General features: G+C 53.2%; 9 protein-coding genes across 9 annotated transcripts; 8 read left to right on the top strand and 1 right to left on the bottom strand.

The window, feature by feature from the left end:
- Positions 1-277: 277 nt before the first annotated feature.
- On the top strand, positions 278-1689 carry J4E87_000706 (uncharacterized protein; the record flags this gene model as incomplete). Its single annotated transcript, XM_049372360.1, has 2 exons — positions 278-302; positions 1112-1689. 2 exons carry the CDS (start codon positions 278-280, stop codon positions 1687-1689), a joined length of 603 nt encoding a protein of 200 aa, XP_049238494.1.
- Positions 1690-2501: 812 nt separating this feature from the next.
- J4E87_000705 (uncharacterized protein) lies at positions 2502-3970 on the top strand (the record flags this gene model as incomplete). The annotated part of the gene is made up of 2 exons (XM_049372359.1): positions 2502-2570; positions 2621-3970. The coding sequence occupies 2 exons, from the start codon at positions 2502-2504 to the stop codon at positions 3968-3970; spliced, it is 1419 nt and encodes a 472-aa protein (XP_049238493.1).
- Positions 3971-4584: 614 nt separating this feature from the next.
- J4E87_000704 (uncharacterized protein) lies at positions 4585-5520 on the top strand (the record flags this gene model as incomplete). Its single annotated transcript, XM_049372358.1, has 1 exon — positions 4585-5520. The coding sequence occupies one exon, from the start codon at positions 4585-4587 to the stop codon at positions 5518-5520; it is 936 nt and encodes a 311-aa protein (XP_049238492.1).
- A 3490-nt stretch (positions 5521-9010) lies between these two features.
- On the top strand, positions 9011-10509 carry J4E87_000703 (uncharacterized protein; the record flags this gene model as incomplete). Its single annotated transcript, XM_049372357.1, has 3 exons — positions 9011-9191; positions 9257-9864; positions 10060-10509. 3 exons carry the CDS (start codon positions 9011-9013, stop codon positions 10507-10509), a joined length of 1239 nt encoding a protein of 412 aa, XP_049238491.1.
- A 3105-nt stretch (positions 10510-13614) lies between these two features.
- Positions 13615-13992, top strand: J4E87_000702 (uncharacterized protein; the record flags this gene model as incomplete). Its single annotated transcript, XM_049372356.1, has 1 exon — positions 13615-13992. The coding sequence occupies one exon, from the start codon at positions 13615-13617 to the stop codon at positions 13990-13992; it is 378 nt and encodes a 125-aa protein (XP_049238490.1).
- A 2041-nt stretch (positions 13993-16033) lies between these two features.
- J4E87_000701 (uncharacterized protein) lies at positions 16034-17978 on the top strand (the record flags this gene model as incomplete). Its single annotated transcript, XM_049372355.1, has 3 exons — positions 16034-16070; positions 16135-17834; positions 17889-17978. The coding sequence occupies 3 exons, from the start codon at positions 16034-16036 to the stop codon at positions 17976-17978; spliced, it is 1827 nt and encodes a 608-aa protein (XP_049238489.1).
- A 571-nt stretch (positions 17979-18549) lies between these two features.
- J4E87_000700 (uncharacterized protein) lies at positions 18550-20090 on the top strand (the record flags this gene model as incomplete). Its single annotated transcript, XM_049372354.1, has 2 exons — positions 18550-18752; positions 18827-20090. 2 exons carry the CDS (start codon positions 18550-18552, stop codon positions 20088-20090), a joined length of 1467 nt encoding a protein of 488 aa, XP_049238488.1.
- A 157-nt stretch (positions 20091-20247) lies between these two features.
- J4E87_000699 (uncharacterized protein) lies at positions 20248-20561 on the bottom strand (the record flags this gene model as incomplete). The annotated part of the gene is made up of 3 exons (XM_049372353.1): positions 20248-20335; positions 20387-20496; positions 20547-20561. 3 exons carry the CDS (start codon positions 20559-20561, stop codon positions 20248-20250), a joined length of 213 nt encoding a protein of 70 aa, XP_049238487.1.
- A 447-nt stretch (positions 20562-21008) lies between these two features.
- On the top strand, positions 21009-24576 carry J4E87_000698 (uncharacterized protein; the record flags this gene model as incomplete). The annotated part of the gene is made up of 2 exons (XM_049372352.1): positions 21009-21143; positions 21190-24576. 2 exons carry the CDS (start codon positions 21009-21011, stop codon positions 24574-24576), a joined length of 3522 nt encoding a protein of 1173 aa, XP_049238486.1.
- Positions 24577-24644: the final 68 nt, after the last annotated feature.

Genomic DNA, 24644 nt, shown 5'->3' with positions numbered 1-24644 from the left:
TGACACTGCGCTACATTCGTAGAATGGGTGCGATTCTCATGCAGGAATCTGTTCGCGGCTGTAGATATCTTGAAAATGAACCAGAGGGGGCGTAGCGGGCTCTGTTTCAGATGTTGTGAGTTGCAAAGTAAAAGATATGGCCGGACGCTCAGTCAAGGTCTGTGCCCCCAAACAACGCCTCCTCGTAGTGAAATGTATGCGTACAGGCGATATGCAGCTCAACAAGGGGACGCCTACGCGAAGACAGCGCTTTACTGAGGCACATCGTAGCCAAACAATGCTTGGCACATCCTCCGAAACCGGTAGGTAGGCTCACTGAGCCAATGCGTCGTCACCACGTCCAGCCTTTCGAACCTGTCCATAAGCACGAGACCAAGGTTTCTTTAGCTGAAGTCCTTTCTTAGCTGAGTCATGCTGTGTCACAAGGAAATTTCGTCGCAGATGTAGTCAAAGTCCTGGGCCTGGTGGAACTCGGATATCCATGCTATAGATACATCATTATCTCTGTTTAAGGGGGTACGTCTATATGAAATGTGACTACTGACCAACTTCATCTCCTGATGTCTTTGGGGTTCTTTTCTACCGAGCTCGTTATCTCATAAACTCTAGTGTCACAGGCCGTGTACTCACTTGACCAGCGGAGTCTGAGCATCTAGAACTTCGCATACGTAGAGCTATCTTCCGCACCTCCGTGACCGCCTATTGGTCGCTTGCGTTTCATATAACAGGGTATCCTTTTCAGGCGCGCCGAGAGCGCGCTAGGCAATTGTTTGATCTCGAGGCGGCTTTGGAGCACAGAAAGCGTCACCGGGTCATGCTTCGATTTACAAAGCCGCCGAACGTTAGTCTTGTATGTGCTCTTGTCTCCTTACCACCCAAGAGACTGCACAGGCACGTCAATTGTGACAATCTATACGTCTTCAACAGCGTTCGCGACAGACTCGCCTTTTCTAATTCGGCAACCAAAATGCAAAACGTTATGTCTACCTGCAACGGCTATGCAAGGCCTATCATCAGCATAGATCAAGCGCCGACTCGCAACACAGCAAGTCCACCCGGTATGATACAGAGGCCCCATACTCGTCCGCCCTACATCTCTAACACTGTCCAGAAGTAACGGGCCCCAACACCAAGTACTTGGCACAGGCTATAGACCACGACGTCCTCGCCGCGCGTGGTGTTGGCGCGTTCTCCCCACCTGTGTCAACATCGCCAATCTTCCACGCCACCTGTCCGGCCGCAACAAAAGAGCTCCAGCGTGCCCCTCTCATCGACGAATGCATCAAACGCCTGCAAGACGAGAAGAAGGATAGTGTGAAGGCTTCTCCGAGCTTCAAGACGACAGAAATCCGGGGCCTGGCCAACAACAAAATCGGATTCGTCTCCGCGATGCGGCTCTCCACAGTCCAGACACTCCTCGCCCGCTACGTATCCATGAACGATCTCGCAGCCCTTGCCAATGCATGCTCGGCCATTGGAGGTTCCCTGAACCTGGGAGATGAACATAGCAGGAAGATGTTTGAGGGTTTGACCAAGAACAATCGAGAGGCTCTTGAGAGGTTGCGTGGACCGCGCACCAAGCGGAAGCTCGACGGTGGTGGAGAGACTGTGTATGCACCATTATGGCGCCCTCAGTCGCGAGAACGAAAGAGGCTCAAAGCTTTCGCCTCGGTTTCCATATATGACTAGAGACTTGCGCGTCTTTTCTTGCATAGCAACAACTTGATCCAGGGGGCGTGACGCAGAAGCGTAAAAGTTTATAGCGACTTGATGTATAGTCGGGCATTCGGAAAAGTTTTCATCCTATCACTCATTACGCGAGCTGCCGAGATGTCAAAGCCGACCCTCAGTGACCAAGGAACGTGATAATAGGGACGCGTGCCGTGCTGAAGTTTGCCAAATCGTGCTATAAACTTCGCGACTCGCTTGTCTTTCCCAGTACATAGACTACCCGCAACAGCCTCTACACAACGTCACTGTTCCTTTAGCTGCTAATTGAACAATGACTATTCGAAACTAAAATGTACTTCCTTTTTCCATCAAGATCTCGTCGTAATCACACCAGAAACTCAGGCATCTTCTCAAACTGATGAATATGGTTTGCTAGACAGAACGCTTGTGAGCACTGTACATCCAAATGGCGATTTAGGTCATCGCAATGGCAATAAGGGCCAAAACATTAATGGGCGGACGACTCGAGCGCCTTATACACATGCATGCTTCGCAAACAGTGGAGCCGCAAGATCGCCCAACTTGCGTATACTCGTGCTTCACGTAGCGTCAAGTACGCATGAGATCCCAGACGCTGAACTCGGAGACTGAGAGGGCATTCCGCCATGTGCCATATGCCATACTCGTCTCCAGGGTTAAGCAGTCAGCAGCCGAAAGATTGTGATTCACTGTCCAGAAGATTAGCAAAGATCACACGGACCCCAGATAGACTGCCCACATACCCACCCCCCATTCGCACTCGAGAAAAGCATCTCAGCCAAGTTGCAGCAATGGCAGATATGTCGCGATCGTCGCATGCTGCAGCCCAAGGCTCTACATTGGACGCTTTCTTCGTTGAGGTACCGCGAAGATACCCAAACACACGTCGTCTCGCTCACAACGAATCCAGGACACTACAGCCTCTCCGAACGTTGCACGCGGATCGCCGAATGCCCGCCGCACTCCCTCTCCGCAGCCTTCCGAGGACGGTCTCTTTACGAAAAGCTACTATGAGGGTCTCGCTGATCGCTGGGGAGTCACAGTAGCCGAGTTCGATTATCGGGAAGACAGACCACGGTTTTGGCTGCACAACTTAGATCGCACTGGCATCGGCCACGATGAAGAGTCACTCTCGCCATGGGCGCTGGCGTACTACGATAAATACCCCGACGAGATGGACGACGAACGGACGCGCGACCATTACGAGCGCAGTACAGGAAAGCCGAGGGTGAAGCCGTTCGTGGACATCAAGGAAGTGACGCCACTTGTGAGAGGCAACGACGGAAAGTTCAAGCCGGCTACCAAGTGGCAGGAGGTACCTGACGAGCCAACTGCTGACCTCGGCGGTCCGTCATACTGGTATACCAGACCACCAAAGCCGCGAAGTAATTGGTTAGAGGCGCTCAGTCGAACACCCAACGCGACAGGGCCGCAACGTCCTCAGCCTCCTGCACGCCCCGATCGCAAGGTCCACCGTCTTCAGGCCCCGCCTGACGACGACTATCAATCTGTCGAGGAGCCTTCGACCAGCCGCTCTGGACCGGGAACTGGACTTCCTGGGGTTGACGAGGGCTTCGCAGCGCCAACGGGCGCTGGAGGCGCCTACTTCTCACTAGCCGCGGAGGATGCATGGCCGATGGAAGTTGACGACGATTTCGCTGAAAGGTTCGAGGAGCGCCTTGTAGATGTTGACGGAGACGATTTCGGAGATGATCTGCAAGACGACCTTGAAGACAAAGGCAGCGACGAGCTCCATTTCGAACCTCAAAACGTTCTCGAGGTTGACGATGAGGATGGTGCTGAGGACGGCGTTCAGGACAATGCTGAAGGCGATGTTGAAGACAGTATCGAAGACGCTCCCCAAGCCAACGCCAAAGACGATCCTATCCATGATCTCGAAGACACCTCCGTGCTGAGCGACATGTCAGCCCCTGACGAAGACCTCGCACTACAGATGTACCGCGAAGACCTTCAAAAACTCCACTCGCATCTGATCAAGCAGTCAAGAGACAGTCTTTGGCGGTCTATCTCTTTCGACACCAGAGAAGAATACGAGACAGCGCTTCCACTTTACAACAAGGGGCTACCGAAACTGGGCAACAAAGAAGCTGAGGTGGTGAGTCTAGAGGATGCGATGAAGGCACGAAGGGGCTATGACGAGTATCTCCGCGAGCATATGCCGAAGCCTGCAGGCAAGAAGAAGGAGCCTGAGCCGTCGACGGTACGTAGACAGCCGAGGCGGTCCACCAGGAACAAGTAGGAGGAAGTCTTATTGGCCTAGACGACATGTAGAGTATGTGGCCAGATTTCGGGAGCTAGGACAAGTATTGATTTCTTGGTCGCATTGTGTCCAGTACGATGTTGGCAGAAGTCTGAGATGTGGCATTGAAGTTTGTATCGGGAAGGATGATGTACAGGCACTACACGCTTGTTGCTTGACACAAGATAGTTTGTTAGCATCTTCTAGTAAAAACCAACAAGCAGGCGATCGTACTTAGTATGAGCGTCTCCCAGTCCGTTCCGTCATCTCCTTCCTCGATCAAAATAATGAGTGCATAATAGTCCCCGACGCTAGGTCGCGAGGATGTCGTTGACGTCTCTCGTAGGTCTGGCGCCGCATAGAGGTCTGTAAAGAACGCTTTGGGGCTGACTCGGTGGACCTGGGTCACCAGAGCTCTGGAGGTCTGGCCTGACTTGAGATGACCGGTGCGTTTGGAAGTCGCGTATATATTCACTTTCCATTACCCCACATTGAGGCTTCGCTCAACCACGACGCTGGATCACCGCATCCCTTTCTCCAATCTTCTTCAGAATCCTTCAACCCTATATCCTGACGACATCTTCATTGCGCTATTACCTGCAACAAGCTCCGCGATGCGTCCTCAAAATACCAAGAACGAAGACAGCCCGCCGCGTGCTTCGCGCGTGCCTTCAAGCAGCCGACACGAGCCCGAAAAGGTGCTTGAAGAGGGCCGCGAGGCGACCAGCGGGGATGAAGGCGACGGAGAAAGCGAGGGCGACATGACCGCCGCTCCAGAACCTGTACTCAGGTATCGCCGACGAGTGGACGATCCACCAACGCCGCTCCGAGCACCTCGAGTGCAAACACCTTCTCGTCCACAAGATCCGCAAACACCACCACGCGGTACATCTCGAGGCCTCGAAAGCGACTTGGCTCGGGCCGGCGAAGTCTTGCGAGATCAGACCAGGAATGAGTACCACAGGCGCCGTTCCGACGCTCAAGAGAACCATGCGGCGCACAGGAATACAGAGACGTCATCCGCGGTCGCTCAGGCTCAAGCTGGAGTCGGCAACAGGTTTGGAGCTGGTGGCCAAATTCCGCCTCGAGGTCTATTCACACCAGTGCTGCGTAGAAACGCTGTTCAGCAGCTGGGCATTCCCCCATCGAACCCTTTCGGATACGGTATCGGCGCCTTTCCGCAACTGCCTCCTCAGACGACGCAGACGATTGGTGACAACTCGGCTTCCGAAGGACTTGGGTCTTCGATGGCGGCCATGACACCTTTTCACCAGCAAGCGAATCAGGCAGCTTTCGAGCGCCAGGTTGCGCGCCAGGAGGCTTCACCTGAACCGGATCTCCCTCGTCCTCGCCGAAGGCCTGTTGGCCCCCATCCTGCGCACTTCCAGACCCCGGTCCGGCCTCTTCCCCACCAGCAACCAGGTCAACAGCCTACACAATCGCCCGCGCAACCTTTTTCTAGGTCACAGGGCTCGGGACGATCGACCGGGTCTCCCTCACGGCGAAGGCTGGAGAATATCGAAGATGAAGACGGAGAGAACATGGAGTAGGGCAGACAGCCGGGAGAGTATGTGGAACCAATAGCAGCGCAGCTTGATCACGAACTGTAAGGGCGACGCGGATAACGGGTTGGGATGTTGTTGACGCTGGAGCTTGGCTTCAGGTAGGGGGGACATTGTACTCAACCACGTAGCGATAACGGCACCAGAAATCTATATGGCAGATACAGGTTTCGTCGGTAACATAGATGATATGTGAGATCTCATGTGTAGTCGGCTACACGTACCTTCGATGCTTGAAGATGTCGCATTGTGCTGTGATGTGACTCTCAAGGTGACTGGATATTGACGACATTGCTATGAGCCGATAGAAGTATGCCATGACCTATGGATCGAGAAGTCTGCTATCGTCAGTCCCTCTGATCGTACACCAAGCATTGGACTCGTTTGATGTGGCAAATGTCGTGACCTTCCGCCCCTGACGACTCTCCGGGGAGCACTGACCTTCTTTGACAATCCCGAGATTCTGAGCGCGTACGTGCCTTGCCCTTGATAGGATTGACCATCAACGCGATCATCTTAGAACCCCTCGACATTGCATAGGCCACCTTCACTGCCTCTGCCCCGTGGTCGACATCCATGGCGTACCACCAGAGAACTCCCGTCGCGAACTCTTGCTTAGTGTCCAATATTGACTTCCGCATGCGCAAACACGATCGCTCCTTGCACCACGAGCCTTGAGCTTACTGTCGTATCGCATTCCACGTCCCTCGAACATCGTGGCCCATCGAGAACGTCAGCCGCAGCCGCGCGAGCCTGCCGCAGTCAACAAACCTCATTCCTACCACAGCGCAACGGTTGGCTCGACATCGTCGTCATGTCGTCGTATGCCACCACATGTGCGTAGTAGAACACGCGATGAAGATGAGGATGGAAGAAGAACAAAGACGCGAAGGGGGATGATGACGTTGGCGCGGCTGCCGAGCCCGAGCCATCTCCGCAAGCATCCTCGGCGGCCAGCGGGGCCGCTTCCTTCGCCAGACCACGCCTCCTTCTTCGACACCTCCTCACCTCTCACCCGACTACGCAACACGCATCAACAAAGATGCACGTGAAACGCTGTCTGCCCTGGTGACTTCATACAGCGAGCTGACAGTATTGGCTTCCACAGCGGACTAGCGACGCGCTCGCGCATGCGCACGGCACTAGTCTTCGCTGAGCCATACATGACTCTCGATCGTAACGACGTCGGCTTCCCAGAGCCCTCATATCACGGCAGCAGCTCAGGCTTCCCAGATACGACATGGTTGAAGAGTAGCTTATCGCGCCCTCGGGACGCGTCATATACCCCTCCTTACTCCCGAGGCCTTTCTAACAGCGACTCTCGGCAAACGCTGCAGTACCAGGCAAACGCTGCAGTACCAGGCAAGCGCGCTACTGCCGAAAATCTATGCTCAGGACACCAAGCCACAGATGCATAGAAAGAGCTTGGATCTGGGGTCTCAAAGCCCCGTGGGGCAAATACTGCTTCGGAATGTTTCTTACACATCTTCGTAATCGCGCCCCATCGACGAAGCATTGCATGCTCGCACGTGGCTCGCCATTGCCGGAGACCCTTGGTCATAAAGTGTTCCAAGGGGTGTGACTTGGGAATCTGTACACTACAGGACTCTGCCCCTTCTAGACACCCACCTCGCTACGGAAGACCTTGACACTGGCCTCATCAGCTGCCTTGCGAAGACTTTGTGGATGGCCATGCATGCACGCTGGCGAATCCACATTTAGGACGGCTTGGTTTGTCTATCGAATTGTATCAGGAGGATGAAGAGGCTGCAACGCCGTCCTCTCGGACCTTTGAAACATTCCACTTCATTGTCGCAAGCGATATTCTCTTGGACGGCAACATCAAATCTCAAGATCGCATGAAACGGACCACCTACGGGTAGATCTGTTCAGCTCCCTGAAGGCGTCCACGAACGGGCACTCAATAGGAGATGATCATTTGCAGCTGGTGGGGTAGCTCACGATATCGACTGGCAAGCCTCCCCGCAGACGATCATGGAGGTCTTCTGAACTCAGCTCACTAGGGTTGAGACGATGACGTCATCATAGTCCAGCTCGCTTGGTTTGGGACAAAATTCGCTGTCGGTCTCAGTTCACCACGACGAGTAGCGTCGATCAGAGTCGCTTGCGACGTAGAGCACATAACGGTTGTCGCCAGATCCATTCGACTACCGCTACTAAATCGCAGTAAGTAAGGACGCCTTTGTCATGTCTGTGGAGGAAGACATCATGCAGGTTCAGAAGGCCTGACAGTATGGCGTGTCAACATACTCAGCCCAAGCTCTTGGTGACGCCCTCGTCTAAGCACTGGCTGAATGTGTTCCGGCGCCCGGAAGCCCTTCGTCTCATGTGTCAAAGATGATCGCTTTCACTCAGCGTGCGCATTTGGTCTGCTATCCTTGCAGAACTCCGGCATGCTTCAGGACTTTATGGAAGAGCCCTTGTCCTTTGGTGGCATAGGCTCATGACTGCCAGGCTTGCTCATTTGCAGGGATGGAGGCCAGGCATCTTAAGCGCACCAGCGTGCCGCAATCAGACCGAAGAAGAGCTCCTTCTACGGGTATCCGGACCCCTCGACGTGGATTTCCATGGACAACCCCGATACAGCGATGCCTCGCCTTTGATTCCCTCCATGGTATACCCGGGGTGTGGTCTCGCATCCGATCCGCACATGGGCTGCCGAGCCCCGTGCTCAGCGGCAATGGGTGACTCGCTTTACCATCTTCGAACAACCAAGGTTCGCCCGTCTAGACCTTCTGTTTCGTCGGGGTCGTTGGGGTCGTCGTGTTCTGGGGGTTTGCCGGACCGGGCAGGGCTGTCGTGATGCGGGAGAGGCTGATTGAGGTTGAGATCCCGAATCCGTCGGATGAGCGGGTCGTCGATGCCGCGAGCGACTGTCGGGACAGCTTGCTGGCCTCCGCAGCCCGGTCTCTGCTAGGACGCGTCGTCAGTGGTGTGCATCCAGGGGTCCGATGGGACCTGTGTCCTCGACTTGTACAGCTCAACGACAAGCTGACATGCAGTCGCTGCGCCTGTCAAATCCTTAAGACGACCGACAGCTCCTGCCCTTGTTCGCCATCGGATGTGCGTGAGCTCGTCGACATCAGCCCTGTCGGGGCTTGCGGGGGTGGTGGTGCACTGCCGGGTCTTGGAGGAGGCCAACATGGGGATGCTTGGCCTTGTGATGGGCGTGCTTGAGCGTATTGAAGGGGTGTCTGAGCATTACCAGAGGCTTCTCGTCGTCGATCTCAAGCCGCTGCCGTCTTGCGAGCGGTACTGGTGCCTCTTTTCGTTGACTTGGAAGTCAGTGAAGGGACAGAGGACGCTGAGGCTAAGCGAGAGCTCCGACTCCTCCTGCCTATATCAGCTCCCCCACCAACGCCGACGCCCGCTCTCTCGCTCTCTGAACGTCGCGATTGGAATTGATACCGCGAGGCTCTACTTTCTCGCTCTCATGTTTCCCCTGCATTCCGATACGATGGCCGCCACCGACAGCAACAAGGCCCAGACCAAGTGCGTCACTCCAGATATCAACAAGGAGTACGGCCATCCCGACGGCAACACTGGCAGTGATGTACAAGTCAAGGACAACGGTCAGGCGGGTAACAACGACGAGGGCAACGGCGAGCAATCCGATGATGTCGACATGGACAGCCACGGTAAGAACTCCGAGCACACTTGTCCATTGTTCAAGAGCTAAAGATCTCTAACGCAGCAACTCCAGATACCGACTCACACGACGCGTACATCAAGAAGTACAAGGAGCTCAAGAGTCAGCTGCGAATGCATTTCAGCAACAACAACAAGGCGCAATTTGATCACATCCAGCAGGAATTCCGCGAACATGGCTTGCTTGCTGAATTGGAGGCCGAACTGCTTCATCTGAACATTGCAGCAGCATTAGTCGCTCTCAGCCGCAGCGGTACTTATTATCGACGCGTTCCTCGCCGCCGCACTGCCCAGGTTCTACATCAGCCGTCTGCCCAATCATTCTACGCACACTTGGTCCGTTCGAACAACGCTGCCGGCGGCCCATCTACTTCTGGACCGGCCAGTACAGCTGCGACAAATCGAGCGGCTCCTTCGGCCCAACACGGTGCGACCGCGTCATCAGTCGCCGTGCTACCTCCGGTTCCTGTTCTCTCAGTCTCATCGTCAACAAATCTCAACCTCCTCCCCGTCACTCCGCTGGATATCTCTGATAACGCTAACCTTGGAAATGGTAATGGAGCCTTGAACGGTCCCAACAAGACTCTGTACCTCAAGGCGCCACCCCCAAGCCTCAACTTCAACCTGCTCGCTTTCGATATCACTATCATGGAGATGGCTACTGTCAGTTTTCGTCATCACCCGAAGTCTTGCTCTGCTCTTACTAACGTTCAATCATGTAGTACATTCCATTAGGATATCGATGGTATGGTTTCATGTCTCGCGCTCGCGCTAGCGGAGACCTCATAGTCATTGCGAGAATGATGGTAAGTGACATCCAATCTTCAGCAGGCAGATTCAGCATGCTGATTCATCAAGCTTTGGGCGCGAGGCCTTGACGATGTTCCTGACATTGCGACGAAAGCCGACAGGCTCCGTAGTACCTTGACCAAGATGAGTCGAGAGGACTACGGACCTCTCGTTGCCGACAAGTCTGCCTCCTCTTGGGTCCCTGCCCCTAGTATTTTCACCGGTGGCGTACAAAATCTGATGGCAGATGTACAACTACTTCGACTTCGCCACGAACTTGCTGAGGGCCGCGCTCCTCAAGGTCAGCATCGTGGTCGTCTCACCATCGCCATCGAGCATGCAGAAGCCAATCACCATTGGGGTGTCATGCTAAGCCAGGTCGATGAGTACATTCAGCAGTGCAGGCTCCCCGTACCTGCGCCCCTCGCTGCGAATGCCGACGTGGAAGCCAGCAACGACTTCAAGGTCACGTGGCGCACGGCTCACCCCCCTCCACCCCGTAAGGCTCGCAAGGTATGATGCATACGTTCCGACATGTACAAACCTCTTCCGGAGCGAGATGAGGGCACCGAAGGTACGACTTACAGAAAACATGTATCTTTAAAGTCACAACATCGCCGCCGTCCAGAGCATTGCAGGCGCAACATGGTATCTTGGTTGTCCACGAAAGGAGGTGCAGTTGAGTTCGTATTCATGGACAAGGCGTTTGAGGTTCAGGCTATCAACGACCTGAGCCTCGTGGTCAGCAATAGCATGTGCAACGGCGTTCTATACCCCCTTTCCCGTGATGGTCGTAGTCAGTGCACAGAATGGGAAAGTTTATTTGAAATGACATCTCGATCTTCTCGCGACCACCTCGGGACTACTCGTGTGGAAGTCAGCTTACTTTGACACTAATGAACGTGGTCGACAGGATAGCACGGGCGGCCGGAGAAGGTCCCGAGCGAAGAAGAATAGAAGCCAGTGGTGAAAGTAGAATTATTAGTGCCCCTAGTGTCTAGCATTATGTTACAGAGGTGTTAGGCATTAAGATTATACTAATTATTTATCTACTTCTAAAGTATCTCTACTACTATTATAAACTAATTATTTTTTATTATAAAAAAGTTTTTTTTACTTTTATAGCTTTAGTTTATAATTTTAGTAAAATTTTCTTTATAGTATTATTATACTTTTTTTAGCTAAAGTTACTTAGTACTTTTAGTTAAAAGTAAATTAAAAAAATTATTATACTAGTATTAAAAGCACTAATTATAAAGTTATAAAAGTAAGTAAAAGCTTTATATTTTTACTTTATAAAGATATAAACTTCTACTAGTATAGTTACTATAAAATATATAAAAAAAAACTTAGCTTTAGCTTACTTATAAATTAAAGCTTTTATTTTATATTAGTATTTTTTTTAGTTAAACTTACTAGTATTATAATAAGTAGTAATATACTTAAGTATTTTATTTTACTACTAAATTAAGTTTTAAAATAAAAAAGCTAATTTATATTTTTTATATATAAAGTTAGTTTAATTACTAGTAAGTATAAAAATTAGCTATATTTTAATAAAAATAATATTTAGAGTATTATAAAAAAATTTTAAGTACTATTTATATAAAAATTTATACTTTAAAAATAAGTAACTATAGTATTATAGAATTTATACTTATAGTATAGCTACTTTTACTACTATACTAAATATATTAAATTATAAGTTAAATAACCTAAATTAGACACCTAGTAGAATTATTAGTAGTTATAATCTTAGAATAGTGGTTGTAACGGTAGTTGAATGTGGAGGCGCGTCATCCATTTTGGGTTAGCGCGTCTTTCTCTTCGTTCTTTCACTGAACCGCGAACATGACGCGGCAACGCATTGCAAACAATCCTCTCCACCTCAGTCCATTATGCCTACTCATTCTCTTCCTTATATGAGTCCAGGTATCTTTCTTCATTACTGTAGTGGCATTGCGCTCCTGCCTCATGGCCTGAAAAAGCAGGCTGCAAGTAGCGCAGACCTCATAGCATGAGCCTACTGGTATGGAAGGCCCTATGGCTTTCGCTCATTTTACTTTCCAGTAGTGCCCTTATACCTCGGCAGGCTTTACGCATCATCCTCATCACAAAAAGCTAGATAAGCGTCTGTTGTAGCTGTGCCGCACAACGCCAACTGCGGCGAAGCAACCACGCCGCATTCGCGTTAAGATGCGCACGTATATCTGGCGAGGCAGTCTTGACGCGTTGCATGCACACAGTACGGCTCTTGCTCACGAACACGGTAGATACTCCCCGCAACCAACGACTTGTGACAGCGCTCAGTCATACTCGTCTTTGGGAACGATGAGTCTGGTCGCAGTTCACAGCAAGTCAGTCAAGGAATCGCCTTCGTCATCTCGCATGAACTGCATCAATACAGAGATAAGCTTCACGGAGGATTGCAGGATCCCGGGGAAGTGCTAACGGTGCTGTGCCGCACGCAATGCCGGCGATAAACCAACAACTATCATGCACAAACCGACCAGCTCGCGTAGATATATCCACATGTCGTCAACTGTCCGTCACTTGACAGGTCACTCGAAGAAACTAGTAATGAAAGTTTGCCTCCAACTGCAGACAACACGCGTACTACGTATGCCACTATCCACGTTGGCAGCTCAACCAACACCACGCGGTCCGAAGTCCAGTGCTGACAGCACGACTTCACCCGGTGGATTCTCCATCGGCGCAATCGCGGGACGACATGTAACGAAACTCGCTCCTCCCATCCTCCGCATGAACATGGGAAATAGCCAACTATTAACAACATACGCGGCGCGGGAGGTGACCAGCGATCCATCGTTTGTTTCCAACAGACGTGCGACGTTGAGACCGTTTCAAGGAATGGTGAGCAGGGGGGGTCATTGCAAAAACAAACGCAGTCAGACCCAACAAACAGCCTTGCCTACGCTCGTTTTCCGCAGGAACAACAGGTTCGCTGACTCTTTTGGGAGCGCGGGCCTCAGGCTTTCTGGCAACGTTTGGTCTAGCCTTTCCGCATGAAGACGGCGTGGTTTCAGACCTTCATGCAGCGAGTCTGCGCCTTACGCCGCATTTGCTGCGCGCTGTTGGTTGGTCTTGCGCGACGCGGATTGTTGTGGTTGGACAAGAGCCGCGAAAATCCAACAATGGAAAACACAAATCGTCGCCCTGTGAAACTGCGGATAAACTTACGCCTTGCTGTAAATGTCCCGTTTTGCGGCAGTGACAGACCGGGGATACTTTTTGGTGGCGGACATTCGGTGCCCCGCGCTGCTGCGTCTGCGTGGTGCCCCTGGCCATCATCTTACGGCGTCGGACCCTTGGCGTGGAGATACCTTGCAGTGCCTTCCCCCCCTGGGTAACGTATGATTGCGGTCACGGCAGGATGATGGATCGGCATAAACATATACGCCTCTGCGTCCCCTTGGTGCCATTTTCTTGTCATACAAACATTGTTTCTCTCATATAACGGCTTTATTCGCTTCTTAACTGATATCCATTAACCACCGGTCGCGATCGCATATAATCATTCACACGCTTCCTTTCCTTCTTGAATCGAGACTGCCATCTCCAACACACACACGCTTTACAACAACCGTTCTTCTTCCGTCAAAAATGGCCTACCCACCACTCTCGCCTAGCGGTCTCCCCAGCTCCCCACGAGCAAACCGCCAAATGCAAATGCTTTCTCCACTCGACACATCCTTCTCGACCAACTCATCGCAAACAAACTCGCCTTACTCCAGCACTTCGGAAAAGGATCCGCGCAAACCTCGCGATATCTTCGCCGACGCTACTATCCCTCTTAGCCCTGCATCAACAACAGCCTCGCACTCCAAAGAGAACCCCTACGAGGGTCTCGAGCCACGGAAGCGCAGCGGCCTCGCACGCCTGTTCTGCTGTCTTGGTCGCGAAGAGCGCGCACGGCGCCGTGTAAACAGGAGTTTGGAGTTTGAGAAGATTGGCGAGCAGTGCCATTGGTCTGAGTACTAAGAGATGGCATCATCGATAACACGTTCGATGGCGTTGATGCTGTACTGCAAGAGGTTGTCGAAAGTCCGATCGGACACCGATCCGTGACATGAAACGCGACAGCACGGAAGACCACCCCACCGAATCGTCAAACATCTGACAGCCCCGGACGCACACACACCGAGACTGAACAATCCCCCGGTCGGTGTCCGAATGTCCGTACATTCCTGCGATGCAATGCGAAAGTCTAATCGCATTGCTCAAACACCTTTTCGACACAACCTATTGAATCTTATACCCCGTCACTGCGACGTTTCTTATGTTTATATTTACAACACACTTTTCTCGGTTCGGAGTCTTTCCGGTTCCTTCGCTTGGGGCAATGCTGGTGTCTGGAAAGACGAGCATGTGCAAGGATCTCTTTGGGAAGCGTTGGTGTTGGGGTTGTTCTGCTCTACATCCCTCTTAGGAAGAGAGATCAACGTATCTTTGGAGATGGGGAGAGACAGAAAGAGATGTCATTGTCGAAGACAAAAGTGAAAATACATCATTACCATCATGCCATATTCATCCTGAGCTCACCTCTCACTTCCCCCTGACCATCCCATCAACAAACCCCTCAAACTGCAATGCCTCCCTCCCAACCACCCACCCCAGCACATTATGATTCCCAATCAATACCCTCCCATACTAGCGCAACATCATCCTCCCCGCCATTCATACTCCCTCTATCCTCCAGCAACGCATCCAGCTCATCCCTAACCAAATTCTTCTCAGCCAGCACCTCCTTTCCAATCTCCTCAAACACTGCCCTCAAAGCCTCCTCGGAACTCATAGCCCGATACCTAGATGTAAGCGGATAGACCGCGTAGAAGTTCCTCTCTCCTTCCTCCACTACAGTCATCCTTACCTCCACAAAATCACTTAACGCCAGCATGGAAGACCTATCCTGCGTTTTTCACACCGGGGGGCCGAACAGGTCTCTAATTTTGAGCAAGTATAGCAACATTAATATCGTCCATAAAGGTATTCTGTTGGAGAATCGTATACGGAATACCGGATTTCATGACCCGGTCCTTGATGTACCGTTTACAAGCGTGGTTCGACATTATGCTCAACTGCCTGTTCGGCACGTTGTGTGATCAGCAACTTGGGGTAAGCTGTGCAGATATTGACGATGTCGTGCCCTCCATGGACTGCTGGAGGCACCCTATGATGCTTCATGATGCGGAGGACTGACTTTTCTTAGTTTGCGGTTCAGACGAATGTTCTTCAATCTAACTTCGTCATGGTCGTTTCTCTGACGACTACCCGAGGCGCATCCAGCGTCGACGCCAAGGAGCGAAATGGAGACACCGACGTCTTCGTACGAACTGTGGCTCCGTGGCCCCGTGCCTAGACCGAGCCTCATCCATCACATGACCAAATGAGGCTCTTTATAGCCTTGCGCGCTTGCACGCTCGGTCGAGGAATCCCTTCCTCGGCTCCTGGGCTGTGGGTGTGAAATTACCGGCTCGTCGCGTCCGTGTTTAGTGGGGACACTGCCGCGGGGCACCCCAGAATCGCGATGTGTACACGTCGGAAACATGGCATTTCGCAAACAGGCTGAGAAGGAAAGAAGCTGCAGTCTTGGTGTCTTGGGACAAATTTAGCAGAGCATATAAGATGGTCGCTCGTTGCATCCATCCGGGCAAGCGGCCGTCAGACCTGCAAACATCACGTCACCGGCATCAGCGAAACCTTAGTCCGACAACCTCGGCTTGTTCCATTCACAGCTCCACCCCGGTCATCGCAGCCAGCGCGTGCTCATTTGGCCTCGGATCTACTGAAAGCTAGGACTTCTGATATCATCTCCTGTAATTTCTTCCCTGGTTACTTCACCTATCTTTCTTTGTGATGTTCAGCAGAGCTGCACGCGCGCGAGTACCCGCCTCCGCCTCGATACTTCGCAGACCACTTTTGAACCAGCCCGCTTTTGCGAAGCCTAGAGTATGTTGTCGCGTAGAGGATGCAGTCTTGGTGGGGAGGAGATGCTGACATCTGGCGCGTGTAGATTGTCGCAATGGCTCCAGCACGGAAACAGTCGAGTTTGCCAGCGGGTAAGTGGATGCGCTGCTTTCACATGCTTGGGATGGTTCAAAACTAACCACGAGGTTTGCGCAGGCTACAAGGAGGATCACAGCAAAGGTGCCATGCTGCGCTTTGAAGACTCCCTTCCGCGACTCCCCGTCCCCACCCTAGAGGAGACCGCCAAGCGATACCTCAAGTCCGTCCACCCGCTCCTCTCCCAAAACGAGTTCGACGCGACTACAAAGGCTGTCAATGAGTTTGTGGCTCCTGGCGGGCCTGGAGAGAAGCTCCAGAAGCGCTTGGTAGAGCGGAGAGAGGACCCCAAGCACAGGAACTGGATCTACGAGTGGTGGAACGATGCCGCGTACATGGCCTACCGCGACCCCGTCGTGCCATACGTCAGCTACTTCTACTCGCACCGCGATGACAGGAAGAGGCGAAACCCAGCAAAGCGCGCTGCAGCTCTCTCAACAGCTGTGCTCGAGTTCAAGAAGATGGTCGATGAGTGCAGCCTGGAGCCTGAGTACATGAAGAAGCTCCCCATGGCCATGAGCTCCTACGAGCACATGTTCAACTGCTGCCGTGTACCCAAGAAGCCATCCGATACCAGCACGAAGTACCCCTACAAGGAGAACCCGCACATCATTGCGATAAGGAAGAACCAGTTCTGGAAGATCCCCCATGAGATCAACGGGAAGCAGCTCAACACCAGCGAGCTCGAGCTCCAGTTCCAGCGCGTGTACGAAAAGGCCGAGAAGGCGCCCGCAGTCGGTATTCTCACATCCCAGAACCGTGATGTCTGGTCAGACGTCTACCCCAAGCTCAAGGCTGCCTCTGCCAACAACGCCGCATCCCTCGAAGCCATCGAAGCCGCCTCCTTCGTCGTTTGCCTTGACGACGCCTCCCCTGTCACCCTCGAAGAGCGCGCACACCAGTACTGGCACGGCGACGGCGCAAACCGCTGGTTCGAAAAGCCCCTCCAGTTTATCGTCAACGAGAACGGCACATCTGGTTTCATGGGCGAGCACTCAATGATGGACGGCACACCCACCCACCGCCTCAACGACTACGCAAACCAGCAAATCTTCACCAACGCCCTCCCCTTCGACGACCCCAACGTCCGCTCCGACCTGCCCAACCCGAAACCCCTCCGCTTCGAGATCAACGCGGAGCTCCAGCAAGACATCACCGACGCCCAATCCCACTTCTCCCGCCAGATCGGCGCGCACGAGCTCAGAGTGCAAGCCTACCAAGGCTACGGCAAAGGCCTAATCAAGAAGTTCAAGTGCAGCCCCGACGCGTACGTCCAAATGATCATCCAGCTCGCCTACCACAAGTTCTACGGCAAGAACCGTCCCACCTACGAGTCCGCCGCGACCCGTCGCTTCCAACAAGGCCGAACAGAAACCTGCAGAACCGTCTCCGACGAATCCGTCGCTTTCTGCAACGCCATGGCCGATGCCGATGCTACACCCGAGGAGTGCTCGAAGAAGCTCCGCGCAGCCCTCGACGCACACGTCAAGTACATCTCCGACGCCAGCGACGGCCGCGGTGTAGACCGCCATCTCTTCGGCCTGAAGAAGTGTCTCAAGGAGGGCGAGGAGGTGCCTGCCTTGTACCAGGACCCAGCCTACACTTACAGCTCCACATGGTTCATTTCGAGTTCTCAGCTGTCGAGCGAGTACTTCAACGGCTATGGATGGAGCCAAGTTATCGATGACGGATGGGGTATCGCGTACATGATTAACGAGAATAGCATTCAGTTTAATGTTTGCTCCAAGGGGCTTGGTTCGGTAAGTTTTAATGTTGAGATGAACTATGGGGGGATGATGGCTAACAATGAACAGGAGAAGATGAGCTTTTACCTCAATGAGGCGGCGGGTGATATGAGGGATATTATGCTGCCTACTCTTGATGCGGCGAAGGCGAAGTTGTAGATGGGGGTTGGAGATGGGGGTTCTAGGACGGTCGATATAGATCTCTTGATATACCAATCAATATTGCATCTTCTTCACAAAATGCCTTATGCTGAGATGTTCACCCGATCTCTGATCATCCACTCTCATGATGCTGACTCTAGAATGGCTGGAACCTGTCGAATTTCAATCTTAATCGGTTTCCGGACCGTGGGGGCATCTTGTGCATGTCCCAGGGGAAGGTGTTGATGATTAAATCGAGTTGTCGTGTTGATGCTCGAGCGTGGGATATGCACGAATGACATCAGCCTCACACCGCTAGCTCGGATCCCGCCCGCCCAGGTGAGCTTGGTGAAGCTTCCCCCACAACTCAATTGCTCCCGCTGCAATGGAATATTGCGCGTCCGAGCCTACTTCAGACGGCAGCCGCATTCCATAATGCCGAATCGATTTTAGCTTTGGTACCTTCCCACTAGGAATGTCCATGACTCTATTCAATTAGCAGTCACACATTCAGCTCTTCACACGACCGAGGAGTCATTTCAGCACCAGCCGGCGCGGACCCTGTAGCAGAGTGCTGCCATACAGTACCATGGCGCAAGTTCAGCGGCCACTTATCATACAGTCGCAAATGATACGACTATGCTGCCCGCGCACGGCGAGAAGAACAAACAGCGCGCTGTTCGCAAGAGGAAGCTGCTACCGAAAGCTGCACACCAAGACGGTTACCGACAACGACATTTCGCATTTGGCGAGCTTACCGTTACACCCGTTGACACTCGCCGACCTCGTCAAGTGAGTGTTGTCAGACCCGTCTTTCCCAATGCATCTGCCGAGGACCCTGGCTAACGCTGTCGCGTGCGCAACAGACACGGAAGACCACCGCTGACGACCCAACAACTCCTCACGTCCGCCAACTTCACCCTCTCCATCCTTCCCGCCCGCCTCGCGCACCGCATACAATCCCTCCGCAACCTCCCGTTCATCGTCGTTTCCAATCCTCATGTCTCCAAGATCCACTCTAATTACATGCACAGCCTGTCGACGCTGCTGCCATGGGCTGAGCAGGAGATAAAGACGCTGGAGGAGGAAGTCAAGTTCACGGAGGTTATGGCGGACCTGGTACAAACACATGCCAATACTATTAGCATACTGGCGAGAGGCTTTCTGGAGGCGAGGAAATACATCAGCCCAAAGGATGTGACGCGGTTTCTGGACGAGCATCTGCGCGCGCGGATAGGCACAAGATTGATTGCGGAACAGCATCTGTCGCTGCACTTCTCCAGTCAGCCGCATTGCGAGATGATGCATGAAGTGGACGAGAGCCCAGGATATATTGGTGTTATCGACACAAGACTCAGGCCGGCGAGGATAGTAGACCACTGCGCGAACGTGGTAGGCGAGATCTGCGAGCTGAAATACGGCGTCCGACCGACCATCTTCATCAACGGCGAGCCCGATTACGAATTCGCGCATATACCCGTCCATCTCGAATACATCATCACTGAGTTGCTCAAGAACGCGTTCCGCGCGACGGTGGAAAGCGGCATGGAACGCGAACCCATTGAAGTCACCATTGCCCCGCTTCCAGAACTCCTGCCTGAGGATGCAAGCAGCGAGAGCTCAGAAGACATCCGCAACAAGAAGGTTGACAATGAGGATCAGGGCAATGTAGATCAGGTCTCGCAGCGCTTTACAGGCAACAGCTCGCCTACGTCTCCACCCTCCGACTCGAACATCCTCCCGCTCAAGCACAGCACACCCGGCGTAACGATACGGATTCGAGACCGAGGCGGCGGCATCTCCCCCGATAATCTCTCACACATCTGGGACTACAGCTTCACAACCTTCAACGACGCGCAGGCAACCTCCACCCTCTCTGGTGGTAGCAACTCAGCCACCGGCATGGATGCACTGAACGCCTTCTCAGGGGCAGGAGGTGACGGAGTGAACAGTCTAGCGGGCCTGGGATACGGACTGCCGTTGGGAAGAGCCTACGCAGAATACTTTGGCGGTGGCATTGCGGTACAGAGTCTCTGGGGTTGGGGTACCGATGTGTACCTCAGCTTAAGAGGAGTGGGCAGAGTAGACACTGTACAGGAGGCTAGGGAAGACGCGAGGAGGCAGAGATGAAGGAATCACAGCGAAACGACGTCATGTTGTCGGTAAAGCCGTTGATTATCGTTATATACCCATGAAATCATATGCTCATGCATCATGCCCTATGCTTCCGCTCATGGCATCACATCTTGATCTTTGTGCACCCATCAGCGGCAGTCGTGTAGTAGCTCTATTGTGTCTTCACCTCTCCGTCCGCCTCGACGTTGACGTGCTCGTTGGATGAGAGGGTGGTGACCACGTCGTCGGGGATCTCGGCGCTGTGGTGTGTCAGTATGATTGCGGGGAAGTTTGGGTGTCGAGACGCGTACCTGAAGCCCTTGATAAGAGTGAACTCGTTGGTGATCTTGCCGCCCTGGTCGGTGACGTGCTGCTTTGCCTTGTCGAGCTCCTCCTTGGGAGCGGAGTCCTTGAGGGTGACCTTGGACTCGTTAGTATGATACAGACTATAGTGTGTTTGGGAGGACTCACCATGAAGGCAGGCATGTTGAGAGTTGGTAGTGAGGTTTGCTGGTTTAGTTGAGGGGTAGTTTAGTGAAGCTGAGTTGCAGTGTTGTGGTGTTGATGCAGCAAGGTCAAAGCGTGTCAAGGCTTATATACCTCAGCTATCTCTCCGTCGGACCCTGTCAACAAGCAACCTAGAGCCTTGGATAGGCTTGGTCTGACGATGACGTGCGCTGTCCAGACTATGCCCACCCTCAGCGCCATGTAAGACATGCTGCCCCACCACCCGTACGTGGGAGGCGCGCGCTCTTATCGATAAGCACATCCCTGCAGCTGCGGCCTTAGCGGCTGGACTAGCGCCGAAAAAGTTGGGATCGCGAAGTTGCTTGCCGCTCCATCTTTGACTTTGCGCGCGACGAGTCGAGACCCAACACGCCACTCTGACGACTTCCACTGGAGTCTGAGAGTGAGATACGAAAATCAGCAGATATGGCGGACGCACAGAGTAATAGGCCGCATCGGCCGAAGAAGGAGAAGAAGCCGCATACGGGAGACAAGAACCCCAAGGCTTTCGCATTCTCAGCGCCGGGCAAATTGAAGCGTAATGCTGCGCGCTCTACTGAAGTATGTAAGAGTCGAAGCTGTGCGCCACTCTGGCTAACATTTCCAGGTCAAAGAAAAGCGCCTCCACGTCCCGCTCGTCGACCGTCTTCCCGAAGAAGCACCTCCCATCATCGTCGGCGTCGTCGGCCCTCCCGGTGTCGGTAAGACTACTCTCATCAAGAGCTTGATCAGACGGTACACCAAGCAGACCCTCTCCACGCCCACGGGCCCCCTCACAGTCGTCACCTCGAAGCGCCGCCGCCTCACGTTCCTAGAATGTCCCGCCGACTCGCTCGCCAGCATGATCGACATCGCAAAGGTGGTGGACATAGTGCTGCTGATGATCGACGGCAACTACGGCTTCGAAATGGAGACCATGGAGTTCCTGAACGTCCTGAGCGCAAGCGGTATGCCCGGAAACGTCTTCGGTATCCTCACACATTTGGATCTGTTCCGGAAACAGGAGACGCTCAAGCTGCAGAAGAAGAGGCTCAAGCACAGGTTCTGGAGCGAATTATACCAGGGCGCCAAACTCTTCTATCTCAGTGGTGTGGTCAATGGACGATACCCAGATAGGGAGATTATGAACCTCTCGAGGTTTCTGAGCGTCATGAAGAACCCTAGACCGTTGGTGTGGAGGAATTCTCATCCGTACTGTTTGGCGGATAGGTTCCTGGATATTACGCCTCCGACCGATATCGAGCAGAACCCTAAATGCGATCGCACGATAGCGCTGTACGGATATCTGCGCGGCACCAACTTCCCTGCTGGATCATCGAGAGTACACATACCGGGTGTTGGAGACCTGACAGTCACTGCGACGGAAGCGCTACCCGACCCATGTCCGACACCGTTTGCGGAGAAGGCAGTGGAGAAGGCTTCTGGAAAGAAGAAGCGCACAAGATTGGGCGAGAAGCAGAAGATTCTGTATGCGCCAATGTCGGATGTTGGTGGTGTGCTCGTCGACAAGGACGCCGTCTACATCGACGTCAAGACTACCACGTTTGATCCTGAGGCGGATTACTCAGAGAAGGGTCTGGGCGAGCAGATGATGATTGGACTGCAGGGTGGACGGAAGCTGCTTGGTGAAGACGACGGCAACTTTAGGCTGTTCAAGGATGGCGACGTCGTTGACAACAAGACCCTCGAGGACGATACTGCGGATACGGGCCGACGGTCTCAGCGCACGGCTAGGGCAACAGACGCTGAAGAGGTCGATGATGAGGATCTCGATGGCATTGACAGCGACGATGAGGAACTGCAGCAGGACCACAGCGATGCCGACGACGACGAAGACGATACCGGATTCCTGGACACCAACGGCCCACCGAACGGCAAGCTCAAGGTCTCGCGCAAAGAGAAGGAGGCGGACACTGCCGAGGACGTAGCGTTCGCAGACAGTGACTCCGATCTCGGTTCAATATCTGGCGATGAACATGATCTAGAGGATCTCGAAGAGGGCGATCTTGATTCTCAAGACTCAGACTCTGATGAAGCTGAGGATGGCGCACGGTGGAAGGCAAATCTCCGAGAGAATGCTGCGAAACTACACGGACGGAAACGACCGTACCGCGTCACAGACCTGGCGAAGATGATGTACAATATGGACTTGGCGCCGGGAGAGGTCCTCAAGAAGTGGAGATGTGATGACGAGGAGGAAGATATTGAGGAGGAGGGTGACGAGGATGATGGCTTCTTCAACAAGAGAACAGCCGACGATGCTGCCAACGCTGAAGACCGTTACATTCCTAAGTTCAACTACGAAGAACTGGCCGAGAAATGGGAAGACGAGGACAACGTCGAGGCTCTCATGGGTCGCTTTGCTACTGGTCATATGAATGGCAAGGGTGGTGATGACGACGAAGATAATGACGACTTTGAAGGCTTCGACGAAGACGACGAGGGTGACGGCGAGTTTGAGGATCTGGAAACTGGCGAGAAACATGGTGGTGAGACTGAGAACACTGGAGCTGAAGCTGAAACGAACGACATCGAAGCAGAGCGCGAAAAGAACGCTCGGCGAAAGGAGGAATTGAAGCTTCGGTTCGAGGAGGAAGATCGTGAAGGCTTTATGAACGACAAGGCTGATGCAAGAAAAGAGGGTGGTGGTGAAGATGAGTTTGGCGAAGATGACTGGTACGACGCACAGAAGGCCATGATTCAGAAGCAACTCGACATCAACCGCGCCGAGTTCGATCAATTGGATGAGATATCTCGTGTTCAAGTTGAAGGCCACAAGGCGGGAACATACGCTCGCATAGTGCTCGAAAACGTACCCTACGAGTTCTCCGCACACTTCAACCCCCGATTCCCCGTTCTCATCGGTGGCCTGACGCCAACCGAAGAGCGCTTCGGCTTCGTCCAGATCCGCATCAAGCGCCACAGATGGCACAAGAAGATCCTCAAGACGAACGATCCCCTCATCTTCTCGTTGGGCTGGAGACGATTCCAGACGACACCCATCTACAGCATCTCCGATTCACGAACAAGGAACCGCATGCTGAAGTACACACCCGAGCACATGCATTGCTTCGGCACCTTCTACGGCCCGCTCGTCGCCCCAAACACCGGCTTCGTCTGCATCCAATCCCTCTCCAACAAAACCCCCGGTTTCCGCATCGCAGCCACGGGCGTCGTGCTCAACGTCGACGAATCCACCGAAATCGTCAAGAAGCTAAAACTAACCGGCCACCCCTACAAGATCTTCAAAAACACCGCTTTCGTAAAAGACATGTTCAAATCGAGCCTCGAAATCGCAAAGTTCGAAGGCGCAAGCATACGCACCGTCTCCGGCGTCCGCGGGCAGATCAAGCGCGCTCTCAGTAAACCTGAAGGAAACTTCCGTGCTACCTTTGAAGACAAGATCCTCATGAGCGATATCGTGTTCCTCAGGGCGTGGTACCCCATCAAGCCCCGCCGCTTCTACAACACCGTCACCAACCTGCTCAACCCCGCCCTGCCCGGTCAAGACGGCGAGTCCACATCCTGGACGGGCATGCGCCTAACGGGCCTCGTCCGCTACGAAAACGGCATCGAAACGCCCTCCGAGAAAAACTCCGCCTACCGCCCCATCGACCGCCCAACCCGCGTCTTCAACCCCCTGCGCGTCCCCCGCAAACTCGCCGCCGATCTCCCCTTCAAAAGCCAAATCGCGACGGTCAAACCGCAGAAGAAACAGACGTACATGCAGAAACGCGCTGTGGTGGTGGGCGGCGAGGAGAAGAAGGCAAGGAGGCTGATGGATCAGGTTGTTGCGATTAGGAATGATAAAGTCGAGAAGAGGAGGAAGAAGCAGGAGGAAAGAAAGGATCCGTATAAGAAGAAGGTGGCGGAGAATGCGGAGAAGAGGGCGGAGAGGGAGAAGAGGGAGAAGCAGGAGTATTGGGCGAGGGAGGGGAAGAAGAGGAGTCATTCTGGGGAGGATGGTGGGGGTGGGGGGAAGAGAAGGAGGTAGATGATGAACCTTTTTTGGAAAAGATGGTGAAGTAGCATTTTTGTGGCGTTTAGATATGGTGTTGTAGT

This window comes from Alternaria ethzedia, assembly GCF_023757985.1.
Source record: "Alternaria ethzedia strain BMP 0044 chromosome Unknown scaffold_1, whole genome shotgun sequence".
NCBI lineage: Eukaryota > Fungi > Ascomycota > Dothideomycetes > Pleosporales > Pleosporaceae > Alternaria > Alternaria ethzedia.
Note: the sequence above shows the minus strand (reverse complement) of the source record. Positions and strands in the feature narration are given on the sequence as shown.